This window comes from Pelobates fuscus, chromosome 3 (assembly GCF_036172605.1).
Source record: "Pelobates fuscus isolate aPelFus1 chromosome 3, aPelFus1.pri, whole genome shotgun sequence".
In the NCBI taxonomy this organism is placed as follows: Eukaryota; Metazoa; Chordata; class Amphibia; order Anura; family Pelobatidae; genus Pelobates; species Pelobates fuscus.
The window spans coordinates 199,846,581-199,867,281 of record NC_086319.1 but is presented as its reverse complement, the minus strand read 5'-3'; the positions used below and the strand labels follow the sequence as shown (position 1 = coordinate 199,867,281).

Here is a 20,701-nt window from a genome sequence, read left to right as displayed (position 1 = left end):
AGCCCTGTTTTTATGTCAATTACTACAGATGGAGACCACACCTAACACAATAACCATAACAATAAAGTGTATGTCATGCTGCTTAGACTGTCCATTTATGAAATTTAGGCTAGAATACTTAAAGTTAGGGATTTTATTCAGATTCTACTCTATTATTTTGACTTAATTTTTACATCTTGACTCACAACTCACTGTTTAGAGAAGGACGCCCTTAAATGATTTATTCACAAAGATCTGCAATTTAATGCAAGTTTGGCAGCTCAGCTTTGCTTTGTTGTAAGCATCCCTTTTAGTTTAGCATGTAGAAAAGAACAAATCCACATTTTATTAGGATTTTATATGTTCTCTTATAAGATTTTGCTGATTAAAGAAAAAGGTAAGGCACACATTAGACTTGTACACAATCAAATGCCTGTTAATCTATGGACAAATTAGTCAATTCGTTGATAGGCAGGTATGAAGAACTCCGTTTGTTCATCCATAGATTGGCAGGCATTTGACATATACCAACTGAGCATGAGATTTTTTTTAAACTTTATCAAATACATGATTTAACAGTATAATTTCACAATGATGCAATATGCATATACAAGGGAAGTCAGTAGTAAAATGCTTGTCAGTGACAGATTTCTATCGTTTTTGTTGACAAATAAAGAACAAAATGAAAACATTGCAAACATACCCTTTTCAGTCACGTTAAAATGTAATGCTTCTTAATATTTACACTACTCTAATTACTGGCACAAAGAAAGTGGATATACCTCTTGATTAGCTTACTATTTAGAATGCCCTGAGCTATACCATGTGTTGATGTATATGGAAGTACAAAGCCCATTTATGAGGCCACCCTGCACTAGTACTCCAAACATCCACTGTAGGTTAATACGTTGCTTTCTCAAGTGTCCTAGGATCTCTCCCATCTCTTCCTGGCTAACAGAACTGGTAATTATTGCCTTTAATGAAGGGCTCGTTCGCCTCACATTTTATGTCCAGACATTCATTTTCTTCATGCATCTGTGTGATGTTGGTGTAATCCTTAAAGAAAATATAAAGAAAATATTATCTTTTAAAAATGGGAATTTCAGTTCACAGAATTATACTTTAGGATGTGTTTGTCATTCCCTTTACCGACACACAAAATAAATAATTGTTTAATCTTTTTTCCTATGATACGAATGGGACGGACGATGGAGTGCTGTACCAACAATATATTCTACAGCACTACTTCCTCTCTCTTTTTGTCCATGAACGTCTTGCGAAACATATTTTATGAGCTAAAAATATGTATCTACTTCTTATCATTAAGATGCTACAATTTCCTGTACTATGTCATGACTTAACGTGTAACGTTTACTGATTTACAATAAACACCTTGAATAAAAATAAATAAATAATGTTTAGTGTCCAAAGTGTGTGCAATGCATTGCAATATGTTGCATATAGTCATACAAATTGCTCTATTTGAGACAATATGTTCAGCTATTGTGTATTCACAGGCATATAGGCCTATGCATTGTTCATGCATGCTTAGTTATTCTGTGGCTGGCACTACGGACAAGTCTCACTTTGTTTCTCCAAAGCACACATATAAAGTACATACATAAAAATACATTCCATTGTATAACAATAACATTAAAATATGAGTGTGGATCCCCAAAACTAAAAAGAATTTGGTTATAGCCTTTTTGCCCAAAAATGGGAAAAGGAAGGCCTTCAGTGACCCCCATGGCCCTTCCTCCATACCCTGTGTGACAGAATCATAACCATTATAAAATAAATTATTTCCCCTACACCTTCCTCTGCCCTTTGGCTTATGGGTGGAGGATAAAAAGTAATGATGGGGTAGGGCGGCGATAGGCAACCTTCGGCACGGCAGCTGTTTTGGACTACAACTCCCATGATGCATTGCCAGCCTTATGGCTGTAAGAGCATTGTGAGAGATGTAGTTCACAACATCTGGAGTGCCGAGTCCAAACACTAGACTCCTACCCTGGATTTACTATCCTTCCCCAACACACCGTGGTAAATTAGTTTCTAAGGAGTCCTCCATTTAGCTGTTTTAAACCCTCTCTGGTGTGAAGGTTTTCTGGAACCAACTGTTTAACCTTCATTTTATTTTAATGTAATTTAGCATTACTTCATGTGTTTGCTATATGTATGTGTTTACACTCTGCAACACTGAAAGGTTAACGGTTTGGGGGTTGTTTTTGGGAGGGTGGGAGGAAGAGGATTAGAGTCATATAATTGTATTATTTGTTCACAGAGGGCACGGTGTGTTTTTGTGGGGCGGAGTATGTGAATTAGCCTTTAGTGACAGCGCAGTATGGCAGATACCATCTCTGCTGATATGTTGCTGCCCTTTCCTTATTCTAGGAGGTGATGTCACTTCAGCCTTGGCATCATTCCAGACCTGCTGGGAGTGGGGTAGTAACTCCAGACCTGCAGATTCTCGCTAGAAACCACAGACAACATAAATCAATTATGTGCATGTGAGTGTATATGGATGTGTGCAATATCCTAATGATAAGGAATACCTAATGATAAGCAGGCAGTGCAGAGTGACAAATAAACCTACAGTTTTGGTGCCAAGGTACACCTCTGTCCCCAAGGTCTCTGTGTTGGGAGGTGAATATTTTTCTCAGATGTTAAATCTACTGTAAGGAGCCTGGCTACACATTCATTCTATGTTATGATGAAGGATGACAGAATCTCTTTAAAGTAGAATGTAGGGAATCTGAGCAATATATCATTCAGGATGTTTGCCAGGAACATTATCACTTTATTTAAGTCAGGCAATGGAAGGTACATTAATGGTCGAGTGGCAGCTGTGTCCATCACCGTCCATTTATCATTCTAAGTTTTTAGACTATACGTGGGGGGGTGGGGGCGGCATATAGTGTGCAGGATTTATGGATGCTCCATGATCTTACCTGCTCTTTTATATTTCCCATTTGCATGTTGATGAGGTCACTTATCTGGTTAAAGGTTGGTCGCCGAGTTGGTTCAAGGTCCCAGCAGGTCTTCATGATGCGATATCTGAAATATGAACACCATTTTAGCAAGGCTGAATTGACATTAAAGATATAAAAAAATAACAATAAAAGGTTTGCTAATAAGCATCCAAAAGGGGAAAAATTGGATAAAAAGCACACCTTTTGAAAAATTCACTTAGAGATAAAAGTGGGATAAAATAAGAAATCTCGAAACTATCAATTAAAATGTGCTTTAATAGATAGTCTAAACAAATATTGAAATAACTGCCACACACTTGAGTGTTTTACCCCAATACAAACAATCCACACAATAAAACCAAATAAGTGAAAAAAGTGGAGCAGTAATAGTGTGTATATCACCCACAACAAGTATAATGAACTTAAAGGAACACTATAGGGTCAGGAACACATTCCTGACCCTATAGTGCAAAACCCACCATTAAGGTGGCTTGCACCCCCCTTACCTCCCTTAAAAGCATGAAAAACTCATCTAATTTTCAGCGCCGGATGGGTCTGCCGGCACTGGCTCTCCCACCTTGGTGACATCATCAGAATTGCCGATTGTTAGCCAATCCAATGCTTTCCCATGGGGAAATGCCGAATGCAGAGCGTGCAGACATTGAACGGCAAAGCTGCTTACTGTTCAGCACTGAGCCAGGAAGCACCTCCAGTGGCCATCTGAGGAGTGTCCACTTGGAGATGTCCCTAGGGGCAATATAAACACTGCCTTTATTCTGAAAAGGCAGCGTTTGCATGAAAATTTCTGCATATTATGATTATACTCACCAGAACTACATTAAGCTGCAGTTGTTCTGGTGACCATAGTGTCTCTTTAAATATACTTATGTATTCAGCAGACATCTCCACAAACCATAAAACAGAGTCAGTACATGAAATAAAGAAAAATACTGCTCCACTTTTTTCACTTATTTGACAGAATTGACATTAACCATTCCGGGACTAGTTTTAAGTGGAAATCTGTCTTACATTTCCAGGGGAGCATAGTCGGGACAATCCATTTTATAGCCATCCTTCACCATCTTGTAAAACTTTTGATTCACCAGAATGCCAGGATATGGGCTCCTGCCTAAATTGGATTAGTCAAAACAGGCCATTGTTAGTATTTGTTTAGGAATCGTTAGCATATCTCAGAGTGACAATGTAAGAAATATTTTTTTTTTTTTAATCATCCATTTCTTATCTCTCCCCCTGCCATTGAATCTTATGCAGTATGCCTCCCTTTCCTCTGTCCTTTGTTATGTATGTCTTCAATACCAAGTAATAATTGCACTAGCAATATCAATTTTGTCCAACGTTTGGCAAGCTAATCAATCCCATCCAAATACAAATATTGCTAAGTGTAACATCCACTATAGTGATAAGACCAATGAGGGAAAAATAGTCTATGAAATGCCCAGAGTACAGTACCAGGAGTATAGTGTCACCATAACCACTACAGCAGGCTGCATGGTGATTAAAGTGACCCTTTTGTATCAACATTGGGTAGATGTTTGTGGCTAAAAATACAGACAGATTTCCAAGGTCCATCCCTGTATTGATAATCTATATGCAGCTCACATCTGCCTCCACTCATTCCGACCACCACTTAGTGTTTATTTTTTTACATTAAGAAAAAAAATCCTTATCCAATTAATTGCCATAGCACCAAAACCAGGATAATTTAAAAGGCTCGACCATGGACACTTGACCTGAAATTGTCTGAGCAAGTTGCACTTGGTGTTTGCATAAACCTAATTTTTTTATTAAATGTTGAGAATAAGTATTCATTAAATAGCTTTTTCCTCCTTACATCTAGTTAAGGCCGGTATAATTTTTACCATCTAGCTAGTTTTTACCATCTAGCATAAAAATTGGGTGGTAAGTAGTGCTTAGCATCTCCTATTAATTTCTTTGGCACACATTGAAACCTTTGCTAGTTACCAATGGTTACATTTGAAAATAAATTGTATGGAAAAGAAACTGGCATCACCAACAAAACCAACAGGCATTTTAGTGATTACTCAATTGTTAAGTGATTGCTTCAAGCATAGAAATAATGTATTATTTGGTTTACAAGGTTCTTCTTCACACCAGTTATCTTGACTAATATAATCAATACATTTATTTCTCTTATCAACCACCATTGCTTTAACTTGTACATGACTCTTTACACCCACCTAACATCACTCAATCCTTACTCCTACCATTTCATATTCTTCCCATACCATCACCTACACTATTTTAATTGCTTACCAAGTGAAAATATCTCCCACAGCAGAATTCCATAGGACCAGACATCACTCTGCACAGTGTAAATACAGTCGAATATGCTTTCTGGTGCCATCCATTTCACTGGCAGGCGAGCCTAAATTGTGGGATGCAAAGAACTCAAATAAATGGATTTGAAGGAAAACAATCACTATTAGTAGTTATTCTTTCTCTACCTAGAATACGTTGTAGCAGTATGAGTCCTGTAGTAGTGAGGTTTTTTAAAATTATTTCACAACGGGTGAAATGCTAGGACTGTCATGATAAAACTGAATTTGCTTACGTTCTTCCCCTGAAGACTTCAAAATCAGTTATTTCCACTTTATCATGAAAACATGTTGACTATTTATGTTTATCTGATCTAAACTATTAAATGTTTTTGTTGACTATTTAAACTTGAATTTAAGAGATACTATAGGCACCCCCAGACCACTTCATGTCAGGATCCTCAGATACAGGTCAGTATGTAATGAGAAGAGAGGACAAGGAATAGGATATAGTGTAGTATCTTAACTATTAATTGGAGAAAACGAAAAGGAAATGCACTTACAGTTTGTGTAGCTGACAATTACCTCAAATTAAATGCACATGGGCAATATTATTACTACCTATGAATATGTGGTTGGTTTAATGGGTGATAGTCCAAAGGGTATGTAAAAGAAGCTGAGAATGACTCCAACATAGAGTAGTATTTCTGATGTGCTAAATGGAGAAAATATTTACATAAGTGCACACTCACATTTTTTGGATTCTACTAATGGCTGCTAGAGCATAGCGTGGAATGATCACAATAAATCATCCAATAAATATTGTTGGAATCCTCACCGTGGTGTTATGTGGACAAAAATAATATATAGTGCACACTTTCAAGGTTAAAAATAATAAAATAGTAGTAAATGTACTCTGTATGATGCAGAACAAAATAATGGTTTTGCTTAATCCACAAGGCGTAGGTGGTATATTCCCCACCAAGAAAAATTATGCCCAAACATCAGGATAAACCCAAACGTTCCAAGAGCAATACAAATTCACAAATTTTATTGAAAATAACTTGTAAAATAAAATAAAACAGAGTAAAATATCACCCTAATATGTTCCACCTATTATTCAGGTTTTGTCAAAGTGTTGCAGGTTATGGGACCCCTTTTTCTTTCTAATTTGATTAATCTCTTCAACTATAAAGTTTTTTGATTTACTTTTTTTTTTTAATGTTTAATACTTGTCAGTCACATGACTATGACATCATGTGACCATTATTTTAAAATCCATATTCTGCTATTTAAATCATTATTTTGCTCTGCACCAGTGAGTTCATTTCCTACTATTTTAGCTTCTTTTTTTCTTTTTAATCTGGCAATTTTTATTGTTTTTCTTGAAAAATCAACAGGGAATAGGGTACAGAAGAGAAATGGGGAGGGGGGAAGGGAGGGATGGAGGTGGAGAGGGGTAAAATAATAATGAAAATAATAATAACAAGTACCAGTGGGTAAATAGTTACAGAATTCCAGGTCGAACATTGACATTTGGACGAGTGTACAATCATGACATTGACATCATAAAGTTTACAAAGTTTTTCTATCTGGGATGTACCAATTTCAATGTGTTCCATGCGTCCCATGTTGCCAGAGCAGTCTGGTAGGGAGGGCAGATGTTGCTGAAACATCGCTCATACATACGCTGTTTATCCAAGTGTAGAGTCAATACAGAGGACGTGTGGTGGGATTTCCAAGCTTGCGCTAGTATTAAAGGACCACTATAGGCACCCAGACCACTTCAGCTCAATGAAGTGGTCTGGGTGCCAGGTCCAGCTAGGATTAACCCTTTTTTTTTTATATAAACATAGCAGTTTCAGAGAAACTGCTATGTTTATAAATGGGTTAATCCAGCCTCTAGTGGCTGTCTCATTGACAGCCGCTAGAGGGCTTCCGCTCTTCTCACTGTGAAAATCACAGTGAGAAGACGCCAGCGTCCATAGGAAAGCATTGATAATGCTTTCCTATGAGACTGGCTGAATGCGTGCGCGGCTCTTGCCGCGCATGTGCATTCAGCCGAGGAGGAGGAGAGCTCCCCGCCCGGAGCTGGAATAAGAGGTAAGTTTAACCCCTTCCTCTCCATCCAGCCCGGCGGGAGGCGGTCCCTGAGGGTGGGGGTACCCTCAGGGCACTATAGTGCCAGGAAAACGAGTATGTTTTCCTGGCACTATAGTGGTCCTTTAAGCATTGAGCCATCAGAATAACATAGTACATCAGTTTTTGTTTGTGTTTGGGCAATTAAAGTGGTAGGTGCAGTAGCAGATAAGTGAGAGGGTAGTCGGGCAGCGTACATTCTATAAATTCCTATAAGAAGACATGTAAAGAGTTCCAAAATGGTTTAATCAATGTGCATTTCCACCATATGTGAAGTACCGAGCCGGTTACCAATTTGCATCTCCAGCATGTCGGAGGACTATTAGGGAATAGTTTGTGGATTCTTTCTGCCAGCATGTACCACCGATATAACATTTTCCGCTGTTGTTCAAGAAGGGTAGCGGATTTGATGATTTTTTTTGGGGAGTATTAAAAATCTTATCTCACTGTCTCTGTAAAATTTTGCAATTCAGGTCACTAGTCCACTGTCGTGCAGGCATAGATTTTGAGAACAGCAATTAGTCCAACAGCATTTTATAACCCCTGGAATTTTAGCATTTTTAACCGATACAGCGAGCACTATATTTTATTTTTGTTTTATCCACATAACAGCATGATGAGGATTCCAACCATATATATCCAAGAGTGGTGATCATTCAACTTCACGCTATTCACTAGGTGCCAGCAGAAGGCTCCAAAAAATATACTTACCCTTTGGACTACCCCCCATTGGACCAAGATACCAACCACATATCCATAGGTGGGGATAATAACACCCAGGCGCATTTAATTCAAGATAATTGTCAGCTACACACACTGTAAGTACATTTCATTTTCTCCAATCAGTAGGTAACAAACTACATATCCTATTCCTTGTTTTCTCTTTTTGTTACATATTGACCTGTATCTGAGGATTTTTTCAAGGCTCTACTTTCCTTTTATATTCATGTCATTCACGACTAGAAAGGAGAAACTCTGGTATAGGTTGTTCAAGCAGCCTCCTTCACAATACAAGCACTAAAAACCCATTATCCTCTATTGCCTTAGTCTGCAGATGGTATAGTGCTTTATCTGTAGTACCAACACTTCCTTATCAGTGGCCTTAAAATAGCCTGTTAAGATATGAATTTCCACTTCCAAGATTAAATGTACACATATCTCTTAACCCCTTAAGGACACATGACATGTGTGACATGTCATGATTCCCTTTTATTCCAGAAGTTTGGTCCTTAAGGGGTTAAGAGGATATCACCCCTAGTTTATGGGATATTACAGGCATTGACTGGAACAGATATTGAGGGTAAGACTGAACTCTGACTGGATTCATTAATATTATGCCACACTCGCATTCAATGTGATGAGTGTGTCTCATTCTTGTGCTCAAGAGAAGAATGTCTTTATCTAAAGTTCGCTCTGTGGGATTGTTTGAAGGATCTTCTCTCATAAACCTTGTTGATCGTACTATTGCAGTAGGATTTGACCCATAAAAAAAAAAAAACATTTTGAGCTGTTGTCTGATGAACAGCACTCGAAGCTCATGACCACATAGGTTGCCAAGCCACTCCACCACAATCAGCTAATATGGGTATGAAGGCAAACTTAATACTTATATACTTGTTAAGTGTGTTATCCAAACGTGTTTAGAAATTACAGAGATATTGTAAGTATAATGCCCTCATACTGTAAGTACAATTACCCAACTAAAAGCTGAAATCTGAGGGCATTGCAGGCTACATAGAAGCACTATAGTGTGCTTAGCATTCATCCTTCCTCCTATTCATTTCCTATTTCCAAGATTTCTGAATGATCCGCGGTAGCAGCTCATATTGTTTTTTTTTCACAGGTTCTATGGCTGTTTTAAGAGAAACTGTACACAAATCATCTACATATTCTAGGAATGCTAGCTTAGCATTTTTCTGAAATGTGAAACTCCTTTTTAATTTCTTTACAATTTCTGTCTATATCAAAATATTCATGGGTGTTTCATTAATATTATTGGGGTAGTCTGTTTGCAATTGAGCCACATCTTGTTTTATAGTTCTATATTACTTGCTGGACTGTGGGCTGAACGTTGCCAGCCTACCCTTGTGTAAATCTGACTTCAGAATTACTAAAATAAGTTAAAGTTAAAAGTTTGCTGTTATTACATTTTAATGCTGGTAAAAAGCACAATAACAACAGATGATTCTGCAAAAAAAATAAAAAATAAAAAAAATTGCATTTAGCTGACAGCACACTTATATGCAGAATAGAAGATTAAAATGCAACACCTATCTGATGAGTCTACAAATACATTGTGTTTGTGTATGTATCTTTTTAATAACCATAAAGTTCTTATACTCAGTCAGCACAAAGCCTACTTCTCTATTTATGGGAAAAACAGCAAAACAACTTTTGCATGACATTTTTTACAACATTGTAAAGCATTGTTATGAATTTTAAATAATCTGTTCTGTAGCATTATTGTTCCATGTACTTTGCGGAATAATAAATGATGTGTGATTATCTATTATATATGGAGAACCCCTATTGAGCTATTAGTTTTTGGATGTGTGGCAAAATGAACAAACATTTTGGTTTTTATCCATTTTGTTGGAAAACAAATTACCATGTAACATAAAAAATTACCATGTAACAAACAACAGATAGGACGGATAAATGACTGCATTTTGTTCAACGATATTCATTTGTTTGCATTACACCCCCAATCACCATGCCCTGAGTGAGGGGGGAATGTCTGCTAAACAACAATCCGTGGCTGCTCACTGTAATAGAAAAAAACTAGCGATTGGCCAGCTGGTGGGGGCTTCAATTTAATGAACGAGGGTTGACACACTATGGTGGGACTATTGATTAAATAAATAAAGTGGTGGAGATATAGTGTCTCCCCCCGTCTCCCCACCTGTCGCCAGTGGGTGATAGCTCTAATTAGAATGAACAGGGGGGACAAAGAGTCCTCCCTGTCCCCCAACCGTGGGAGTTATTAGTATCCCTCATCAGGGGAGAGTTATAATAATAATAATAATGAAGGGGAGTACTTTCAGAATAAACCAAAAAAAAAAAAAAATTCTGGAACAAAAGACGAACCGGACTGAAAAGTGCACGTCTATCAGAATGTGAGCTTCTAACTAAACAGTGAGCTGCAAAATGTAAGTCAAAATAATAACAATAGATTCTATTAGTGATTCATTTTTTTAAACCCACTTTTATCTGAGCACTGTTTTACTGAATAAATCCCCAGTGCTCCTGTGAGTATATAAATTAAATAATTAACAGACTACAAAAATACTTGAAACTGTAGTTGAAAAAGAAAACATGGCTATGTACAGCCTTGAACAGAAAACCAGCAAAGGCACCAGTACAGCTACAGCTTAATGTAAAGGTTTTGGTGTAAACAGACTGTCCTTGAAATTTTTATATTTGCCTCTAACAACCCCTCTAGTGGCTGTCACTTAGACAACCACTAGAGTTGTTTTCTATTATGGCCCTGCAGTCTTTGCATTACAAATGTTCATCGCCCTCACGGTCTGCACGCCACAGAACCCCATGGAGATGCATTGGTACTATGCATCTCTATCAGGAAATGCTGATAGGTGCAGAGCGTGATTGCCACACATGCAGTAACACAGCAAAGTTTTCTACGGAGAAGCATCCGATTGGCAGAGATCAGTAATGCCTGGGCAGGAGCTGTGGCCATTGCCAGACCTGCTCAGGTAAGTAGAACATCTTCATTTAATGGTTGCAGGGGGGCCTTAAATCTAGATCAGGAAGGAGTATGCCTAACTTTAGAAATGTATGTTTGTATTTCTATGTTAGAGTGCTCATTTAATATATTTTATAAATACAGCTAAGTGGCTGACTCAACCACCACCAGACTGAACATGACATGAATTAAGTGATCTTATATTCATGTTATCAAAATAAATGTTTTTTTTTAAATTGAATACTTACATTGCCTTTAACGACGTAGTTCGAATCATTTTCAATGTCTCTGGCCAGGCCAAAGTCACAAATCTTAGCAGTACGTCCATCAGTAACCAACACATTCCTGGCTGCAACATCTCGATGAATACACTAGACACAGAGTAACATAATGTCAACAAAAGGACAACATTGTGTATCTTCTGCACTAAACAGCATACACAGATGAAATGATAACTCACATTCTTTTCAGCTAAGAAGGCCATTCCCTGTGCTACTTGTAATGAAAAATTCAAAAGGTCATGAAGATCCAACGGTAAGTGATCATCTGTGTCATCTTCTTCAGTGTCAGTGGTACCTTTGGTAAAAGGAAGCCAATTGTTAAGATCTTACACAAGTTAACATTTCCATTTTAAGGAAATTGATTTTTTTTTAGGTTTGGTGTCCTATCTTCCTGAAGATTAATAGAAATCATTTACAGTTCATCTCCTTTTGGTGAGATAGCTCAGTGGGCTAAAAATATCATCAAAAGAAACTGTTCAACCTGCAGGTTCAAATCCCAGCAGGGATGACTCAGCCCTTCATCCTTCCAAGGTAGATAAAATGAGTACCATTAAATTGGGTAATAGTAACATCCCCGGGATGGTGGGCAAAAGTAACATCCCCAGGACGCACATGGAAACCAGAGTAATCTGAATGTACCTTTCCTGGTTACATAATTTGTTCTTATTATTTCCACAGTAGAAACAAAATAACTGTATGTAAAAACATATGGAAAAAAAGGAGACAGAAAACTATGAAAGATAGACATCTCTGTATCTCTGTAACACCATACTTCCATCATATTTACAATGGAAGACCTACAGATCTTGTATAAAAAGTATAAAGTGGTTTATCAACATTGTATATGGCTCCCAGTAAGGGGGGGAGTTTGGCAGAGTTAGGCATTAAGGGATTTGGAATTTAGGACTACAGCATCCCCTGGAACTACTATCATAATCAGTGGCACAGTATTAGGCTACTGGCATATTTATGGAGGGGAGTGGGTGCTTAACCACAAATAGAACCAGAGGACTTGTGACTTAGCATTACATTATTAACCATACTTTAAATTACAAGAGGAAAGGAAGTTGGTTACTAAGGGGTTAGATATGTTATGTATGTTTATAGTTTAGGACATATTACATTTATTTTAGCAGCTCATTGATGATCAGGTTAACACAGTCATTTTCACATTTTATCTCCTTGCATTGAGTCATATTTTTTTTCTCCTAATTGATTAGTTTTAAGACTGACATCAGCATAGTTCTGGCCGATCAAACTCTCGAAATGTCAAGACGGTGGATGTCCGGTAGAATCTCTTGTAAGTAACATACCTTGAACTACATTGTTGTTGGATGCCGGCTTCATTTCAAGGTAACTGTCTTTGTCACTATGAAGAGAAAGAAAGCATTATATTGTATTATATATGAATTGTTTATTGGGATTTAGAATAAAGTATTGTATCATCATTGTCATAACACAGAAGAAAGAGGCTATACTCAGAAATCCCCTAGTTTTCACTACTACCGCTTTATTAGCTACATTGTGACTCAATAAATTGGCACAAGTACCTTCCCATGTATTTTTTCTCCATAGACATATTTTTGTAGTCACTGTTGGTGTGTAGAGCAGCAAACATTCTGTTCATGGACTCTGCCTTTCGTCTCAAGAAGTTCAACAAGTCCCCATGTTGACAGTACTCCGTAATGACCAGAATTGGACCTATCATACAACAAAAATGCACAAGAAAGATCATCTATTTAATTACCACTGACTATTTTGTTTTTATTTGTGAAATTAGATAGATACAGATCTTACTGTGAAATATACAGTTGCCTTGGTTTTCTTTGTGATACGTTACACTTTCAATGACAAATTAGTACAATTCTGTACGGTAATGTTATTATTGTAAAAATCTGCTTTTTCTTGCTATGCGATTCTTAGCACTCAGAGAAGACGGACAGTTGTAGAATACAGGGCCGTGGAGAAAATTATAATATAAAAATACTTGCTATTCCTAAATATTGTATTGTTCTGATATATCTTATTGGAACTTTCTACATAAAAATCCAAATAAATTGTGATATAAGAGGATTTCTTATAAGAGCTATTTCTGAAGGCAAATGTGCGAAATCGTGGTATACAGTTTTAATGAGTTTTAACAAGTTCTGTGTTCTTACTTAGACCACGAACAGCATTGCAGTATGTAATAGTCGCTTAAATGAGAATAGACAACAAATGTGTTTTGTCTCACTTGTGCCATCACTTTCTGCTGCTTATAAGACTGATCTCTTCAAGCATTAGTCTGCCCTGCATGATATGTACCACACCATAGACATGTTTAGTCCTTTCATAGTCTTCATCAGTATGTTACAAATTATATTCTTATCAGTCTTGTTTTCTGGTTTTCTGGAGTTAATATTTGTCATTTATAACTGAGCTGTAATTTACAGGAACCTTTGTGATGACACCATTACTGGAGCAAGCAAAGTGAAACCCTTCAGGTTAGGATAAAGGGAGGGGCAGATTTTTGGGGCTCATGGAGTGAAACTGCTTAAAAAAAAAAAGTAACCATAAATATGAGAAAAAAAAGAAACCCTAATTATATACATTACGTGTAGCCTATATGGGTGCCTGAAGTACTACTGTAATACAGCTGATATGGCCAAGGATTACACAGTTGCTATGGGACTGCAATTCCCAGAATTTTCTGCCAGCATCTTAGTCTTTAATTAGTAATACTATTAGCAAACATATCTAACATTCCATACTCTTACCTCCATGAGTGCATGCTCCCAATAAGTTGACAATATTTTGATGGTTTCCCAAGTGACTCAGAATTTTCAGTTCTGACATCAAAGCCTCGACCTCATCTCTGTGTGCACTGGCTAAAAATGGTGTTAAAAAGAAATATAAGACCATTCGTCAATCCTATTAATATGACTAAATTGACAATATTCTATTTGCAAATTTATCAAAACCACCTGATTCTCAAATATTCTATATGGTGAAGAGCAATTGTTTCCTAAATTACCCCCCAAATAACCACAGTAGGATGTGAAAAGTGCAATGAGTTATTGCTTCCACAAACAGTTCTGGCATAATAATTGATGTACTGATTACCAGAGAGTTATAGGTTAGCTCCCACATAGAGCCCTTCTCATCTTGTGTGAGAAATGTACAGATTTTCTCTGGTTATACAGCTCTCTGTTCTCTTCTAGAGCTGACATCTTGTTATGGCACTTATAGCCGTTTTGTAAAGCATGTTGAGAGTGAGCATGGTTTGTAAGAACTCAGAGTACAACTCGTCTGCTTCCTCTCTAAACAACGAGGAGGATTAACAGAACAATTGGTAGTGTGGAGCACTCAATCAATAGTTTGTCCATTGTTCCACAGCTTCATTTATAATAAAACAATTTGTTCTATGAAAATAGGAAATTACAAAACTAAAGATAAATCTGAATATTTTGTTGATAAGTGTGTAATTTGTGTAATTCAAAAACATCAGTGTCAGTATATGAATGTCAGTGCATATGGGTGTCAGGGTTTCACTGCGGTTTTAAATAGCAACCCTTCCCTATTCTGTGTCTGAGCTCTTCAGCTGCTTTTAACGATCAGCTCCTTCATTAATGTTGCCATGATTACTCACCTGGTTGTTAGTAGCCAGCCCTATTTAAGCAGCAAGTCCCAGTACTTCCTTGCCCTTGCGTGGTTTCCTGTTTCCCAGAAGACTTCCTATTTCCTGTGCATTCCTGGTTCCGGACTTATGCCCTGGCTCCTTACTCCACTGCTCTCCATTCTCCTGATACCGGTTCGTCTGACTACCCGCTTTGGTGCCTGACCCCTGCTTGCCTCCTGGACTTTGCTTTTGGTTTATTTAATTTTTTGCTATTTTTTAATAAAGGTGTTTTGCATCTACGTTCTGTCTCTGTCTGGTTCCTGGTCCCTACCAATGGGTCAGTGAATGTATGTCTGTGAGTGTATGAATGAGTCTGTGTGTCAGTGTATGTGTGTGCATGGGTTAGTGTCTGTGTTTTAGTATGTTAGTGTATGGGTCAATGTTTGTATCTGTTTGGGACCCATCATCTTTAAGGGAAAAATATCCCTACACCATGACCTTGTATTCTAAAGAGATATCACCTGGCCATGGGGGTTACTTACGTTTCAGCATCTTTACAGCCACTCTGAGGGCTGAATCATCTTTTCCCATTCCAAATGCCGTGGCTTCCATGACCTTTCCAAATGCACCTGCTCCTAGTGTTTTTCCTGCATAGACAAATGCATAAATCAACCTTTAGAAATAACAAATAAAAGTGACACTCAAGACTAAAAATTACCTCACCATGTAAGGTTGTGCACAAAGCCCGGAATTGACAATTTTAGTGATTTTTTGAATTTGTCCAAATCCACTTGAGTGAGTTTCGGGTCTTGGGGGCTCTACCTTATGCTCACTAAAGGTTTAAGACATATAGACGCACATAGCTCTGGGTTACATAGTTACATAGTTACATAGCTGAAAAGAGACTTGCGTCCATCAAGTTCAGCCTTCCTCACATATGCTTTTGCTGTTGATCCAAAAGAAGGCAAAAAACCCAGTCTGAAGTGCTTCCAATTTTGCAACAAACTAGGAAAAAATTCCTTCTTGACCCCAAAATAGCAGTCAGATGTCTCCTTGGATCAAGCAGCTATTACCCCACTAATTAGAAATTGTATCCCTGTATGTTATGTTTTTGCAAGTATTTATCCAATTGCAATTTGAACATCTGTATAGACTCTGACAAAACCACCTCTTCCGGCAATGAATTCCATATCCTTATTGCTCTTACTGTGAAAAAACCTTTTCTTTGCCTTAGATGAAATCTCCTTTCTTCAAGCCTAACTTCGTCAACAATACCTCACCTGTTTTTTTTTCAACCACATTGTATAACACTGTACATGAAATACTCTAACTTTTGATATGTTAATTATTAGTTTGATAAATACCAATGTCAAATATAAATAAAATGCACAGAGTTAATATTCCACAAATATCCATAAAAATAAATGTAAAAAAAAGAACCAAAAAGTTTTGGCATGATTTTGTGTGCCAGTTACTTGTAAATAAAAAGAAATATCGATATGTTTAAATTGGTTATTGAGTGGACATGGAATGATTGAAAGATTAGGTTTATATTTGAGTTGAGTTTACATTTTGTTTAATCAGTTACTGCAAGAATTATCATGGTACGGTTTGATTATTTTTTCTTTATCACAATATCATTAGAAATACTAATGTGGGAAACCAGAGGCAATTCTCTAATTAGGGGATTTAGGCCGCTGCCTAAGACCTCACACTGATCGCGACCGCCTAAATCGCCTTACGGCAGAGTGACATGTCGGGTCTTCGGTTTATGACCGAAGACCCACCACAGGAGGGGGCCCGGGGGCTTGCCCTTTATGCTGCCAGGTGGGAGGCCCCTCCAGTACTGTTTTTGCGATCTCCAGTGTATCAGAGCGCTGCCGCAGATTACCACGGCAAAGCTTTCATACTTTTGGAGACCACAAGACTTACCATGAGAACCTGCCCGCCGGACCACCAGGGACTGAGACCCTGGACCACCAGGGAATAGTTGAAAGAAAAAAAGGTATTTATGAGCCCCCCCTTAAACCTGTCACCCCCACATCGACCCTCTCTCAGCCCCTACTAGTCTCTCTCAGCCCCCCACTACCCTCACTCAGCACCCCCACTGCCCTCTCTCAGTGCCCCCTACCCTCTCTCAGCCTCCCTACCCTCTCTAAGCCCCCCCCCACTGTCTGTCAGCCCCCCCTACCGGCTCTCAGCCCCCCTTACCCTGTCACAGCCCCCACCACACCCTGTCACAGCCTGTCACCCCACATCCCACATACACCCTGTCACAGCACTCCACACACACACCCTCACATCCACCCCAACTTTGTCACCCCACTATCACCCTGTCACAGCCCCACACACACTGTCACCCCACACCCCACATACACCCTGTCCTCACACACACCCTCACAGCCACCCCCACTCTGTCCTCACACACACCGTCACAGCCACCCCCACTCTGTCCTCACACACCCCCTCACAGCCACCCCCACTCTGTCCTCACACACACCCTCACAGCCACCCCCACTCTGTCCTCACACACACCCTCACAGCCACCCCCACTCTGTCACCCCACTAACACCCTGTTACAGCACCCCCACGCAACTTGTCAAAGCCACCCCATCTTGTGAAAGCCCTTCCCACCCACCCTGTCACCCCACAGCCCCCCCCACACAACCTGTCACTCCCCCCACACGCACCCTGTCACATCAACCTCCTCCGACCCTTTAACACTCCCTCCTCCAGCCATGTCACAACTGTCCTATTATTCTCACCCTCCTTTATTCTGTCACACAAGCCTCCCCAACTCTTTCATTTACCCCCCTTTCCATGTCAAACTCACCCTGTCACACTCACCAACTGAAACATTCATCATTCACACACATCCCCACACACACACACACACACACACACACACACACTTAGTCATAGCTGTGCTATAACACAATGCACAAAGGCCACAGGCAGTCCCCATAAACACAACACAACGCAAGCAGCTGTCCCAGACTCAAAAAAGACATACATTCACACACAAGGATACTCTGTCAGACACACACTTTCATGCACACACACAGGTAGACAATGCCAGATACACTCAGAAATACACACACCTGCACTTATGTATACCCGACTGCAAGGCTGTGTAACCATAACCCGCAATCGTGTATAAACAATTAGCATAATTGCTAATTAAATTTGTTTATTGCAAATTAATTTAGTTTGCTAATTATGCCATAACTTCAGTCAGAGAGCTCACAACACAGTGGCACATGGAGCTGCAATACTGCAAGCCTCTGGACAATGAATACAGAGACTAGCTCTCTGTTTCCAGCGCTGCAAACTTGTTTTTCAATATAACTACAGCACCTTATACACACCATGAACCCCTATTTATTTCCACTTTGGGTGTTAGTGGGGGCCACGTGTTTGTGTTTCGCCTAAGGACTCACAAAGTCTAGAGCCGCCACTGTGCTAAACTTCAAAGGCAATGAGTTTTAACCGTCTCTTACCAAAATGTAGGTTGTTCCTTGGGAATTCCCATCTTTCATTGTACGGTAGCTGCGTTGGGTCAATGCACGTATAATTATTTCCTTCAGAGACTCTCACAATCTGCCAGCGAACTTCATATTTTGGCTTCTGAAATAAGACATATAAATATGAACAGTGGTTATGTGACTTATATGGTACAAGTTTTTGGTCATTTTAAAGTTCAAACAGTCAAACATGAAAGGCAAGCCACTTTCATGACCGTAGAATTTAAGCAGGAAATCAGATACAGTGGATGAAAGATCAGGTTTTGGGGAGGACTTCTGTTAGCACTTGATTTGTTATGACCAGAAGTTAGGGGCAATATTGAAACCCATAGATGGCATTTGTTGGTGGAAACGTTTGTATTTACATAGTTACATAGCTGAAAAGAGACTTGCGTCCATCAAGTTCAGCCTTACTCAAATTTGTTTTTTGCTGTTGATCCAAAAGAAGGCAAAAAAAAAAAACAGTCTGAAGCACTTCCAATTTTGCTACAAACTACGAAAAAAAATCATTCTTTACCCCAGAATGGCAATCAGATATATCCTTGGTTCAAGAAGCTATTACCCTACAGTTGAAAAATTATATAATTGAATATTCTGTTTTTGCAAGTATGCATCTAGTTGCTGTTTGAACATCTGTATAGACTCTGATAAAACCACTTCTTCAGGCAGAGAATTCCACATCCTTATTGTTCTTACAGTAAAAAAACCTTTCCTTTGCCTTAGACAAAATCTTCTATTTAGGTCAAGAATATTGGTGGGACCTACCTGGGACTTTGCTCATTAGATGCTTATGCCTTTCCCCATCTTTACTCACCTACTCTCTTACTCTCATTACAGGTGTTTGTTTATATTTATTTATATATATTTATTTTTCTTACAGACAAGATGCACTTGTTAAACTGTTTAACAGTTATGCAAATTGATATATTGATAATAGAAGATAATACATTTAATGATAACTACATTTTAAAAAATAGACAGATACAGATGGATAACAGTGAATAAATTAATGCTCGGAAAAAAAGTGTACCTGTAATACACAAATTAAATTGTATTACTTTAATAAAACATTATATGCAGTGATTTGCAAATGTTTTCAGATTCATAATCAATTGTCACATTTTACAGAAAAACAGTTATATTTTGAACATTTGTTCTGTGCGATACTATCTTGAAACATCTATAGTCAAAAATATTCATCCCCTTCATGTTTATACGTCTTAACAAATTGCCCTAATGCAGCGATGGCGAACCTGTGGCCTAACACCCCGAGTCCTCTCAGTGGGCATGCAGCCACAGATCACCAGGTGGGCGCCGCTGGCAACGGTCGGCAGCCTTAGGACCCCCGGCGGCAATGCAGAGTAGGCATCTGCCTGCCCAAAACAGCAGGCGCCTACTCTGCTTTCGTATCGTTGGTGGGTGGGATGTAGGGATGCGAGGGAGCTCTGACTTACGTGTTGTTCCAGCACTGCTCCCTCCATGGGGAGAGGAGAAGGAGATGCTGGGGGTAGAGGAGGAGGAGGAGATGCTGGGGGGGAAAGGAGGAGGAGATGCTGGGGGGGAGAGGAGGAAGAGATGCTGTGGGTAGAGAAGGGAAGATGCTGGGGGAGAGGTGGAAGAGATGTTGGGGAGAGGAGGAGGAGATGCTGGCGGGAGAGGAGGAGGTGCTGGGGGAGAGGAGGTTCTGGGGGAGAGGAGGAGGAGATGCTGTGGGTAGAGAAGGGAAGATGCTGGGGGGAGAGGAGGAAGAGATGCTGGGGGGAGAGGAGGAAGAGATGCTGGGGGAGAGGTGGAGGAGATGTTGGGGAGAGGAGGAGGAGATGCTGGGAGGAGAGGAGGAGGTGCTGGGGGAGAGGAGGAGGAGATGCTGGGGCAGAGTAGGAAGAGATGCTGAGGGAGAGGAGGAGGAGATGAGGGAGAGGAGGAGGAGATGCTGGGGGAGAGGAGGAGGGGGTGTTGGGGGTGAGTAGGAGAATATGCTAGGGTTAATGCTGGGTTTAATTGCCGTGTTGGCACTTTAAGGAACAAAAGTTGGTTTGTATTGCGGTTTGGGCACTTGGGCTCAAAAATGTTCGCCATCACTGCCCTAATGTCAAAACAATACCTAACAATTGCCCTCATAAGAGTGTATTTAATATCAAACAAGTTCCATTCTGGAAAGGGATGCTTAATCAGACTGCAGGTTTGAAAGAAAGCAGTGACAAAAAA

At 39.3% G+C, this 20,701-nt stretch overlaps 1 protein-coding gene across 1 annotated transcript in view; it reads right to left on the bottom strand.

Moving 5' to 3' along the window:
- Positions 1-345: 345 nt before the first annotated feature.
- The window catches only part of CSF1R (colony stimulating factor 1 receptor), an 85,192-nt gene continuing 64,836 nt past the window's right edge, over positions 346-20,701 (bottom strand). The window contains exons 11-21 of the mRNA XM_063445409.1: positions 18,470-18,596; positions 15,512-15,616; positions 14,128-14,238; positions 12,922-13,072; positions 12,685-12,740; positions 11,551-11,666; positions 11,339-11,461; positions 5,247-5,358; positions 3,981-4,080; positions 2,931-3,036; positions 346-1,035 (exon numbers count right to left, since the gene is read on the bottom strand). Of these exons, the coding sequence (XP_063301479.1) occupies positions 931-1,035; positions 2,931-3,036; positions 3,981-4,080; positions 5,247-5,358; positions 11,339-11,461; positions 11,551-11,666; positions 12,685-12,740; positions 12,922-13,072; positions 14,128-14,238; positions 15,512-15,616; positions 18,470-18,596 (1,212 nt within the window). The 3' untranslated portion in view covers positions 346-930. The remainder of the gene's footprint in view (positions 1,036-2,930; positions 3,037-3,980; positions 4,081-5,246; positions 5,359-11,338; positions 11,462-11,550; positions 11,667-12,684; positions 12,741-12,921; positions 13,073-14,127; positions 14,239-15,511; positions 15,617-18,469; positions 18,597-20,701) is intronic.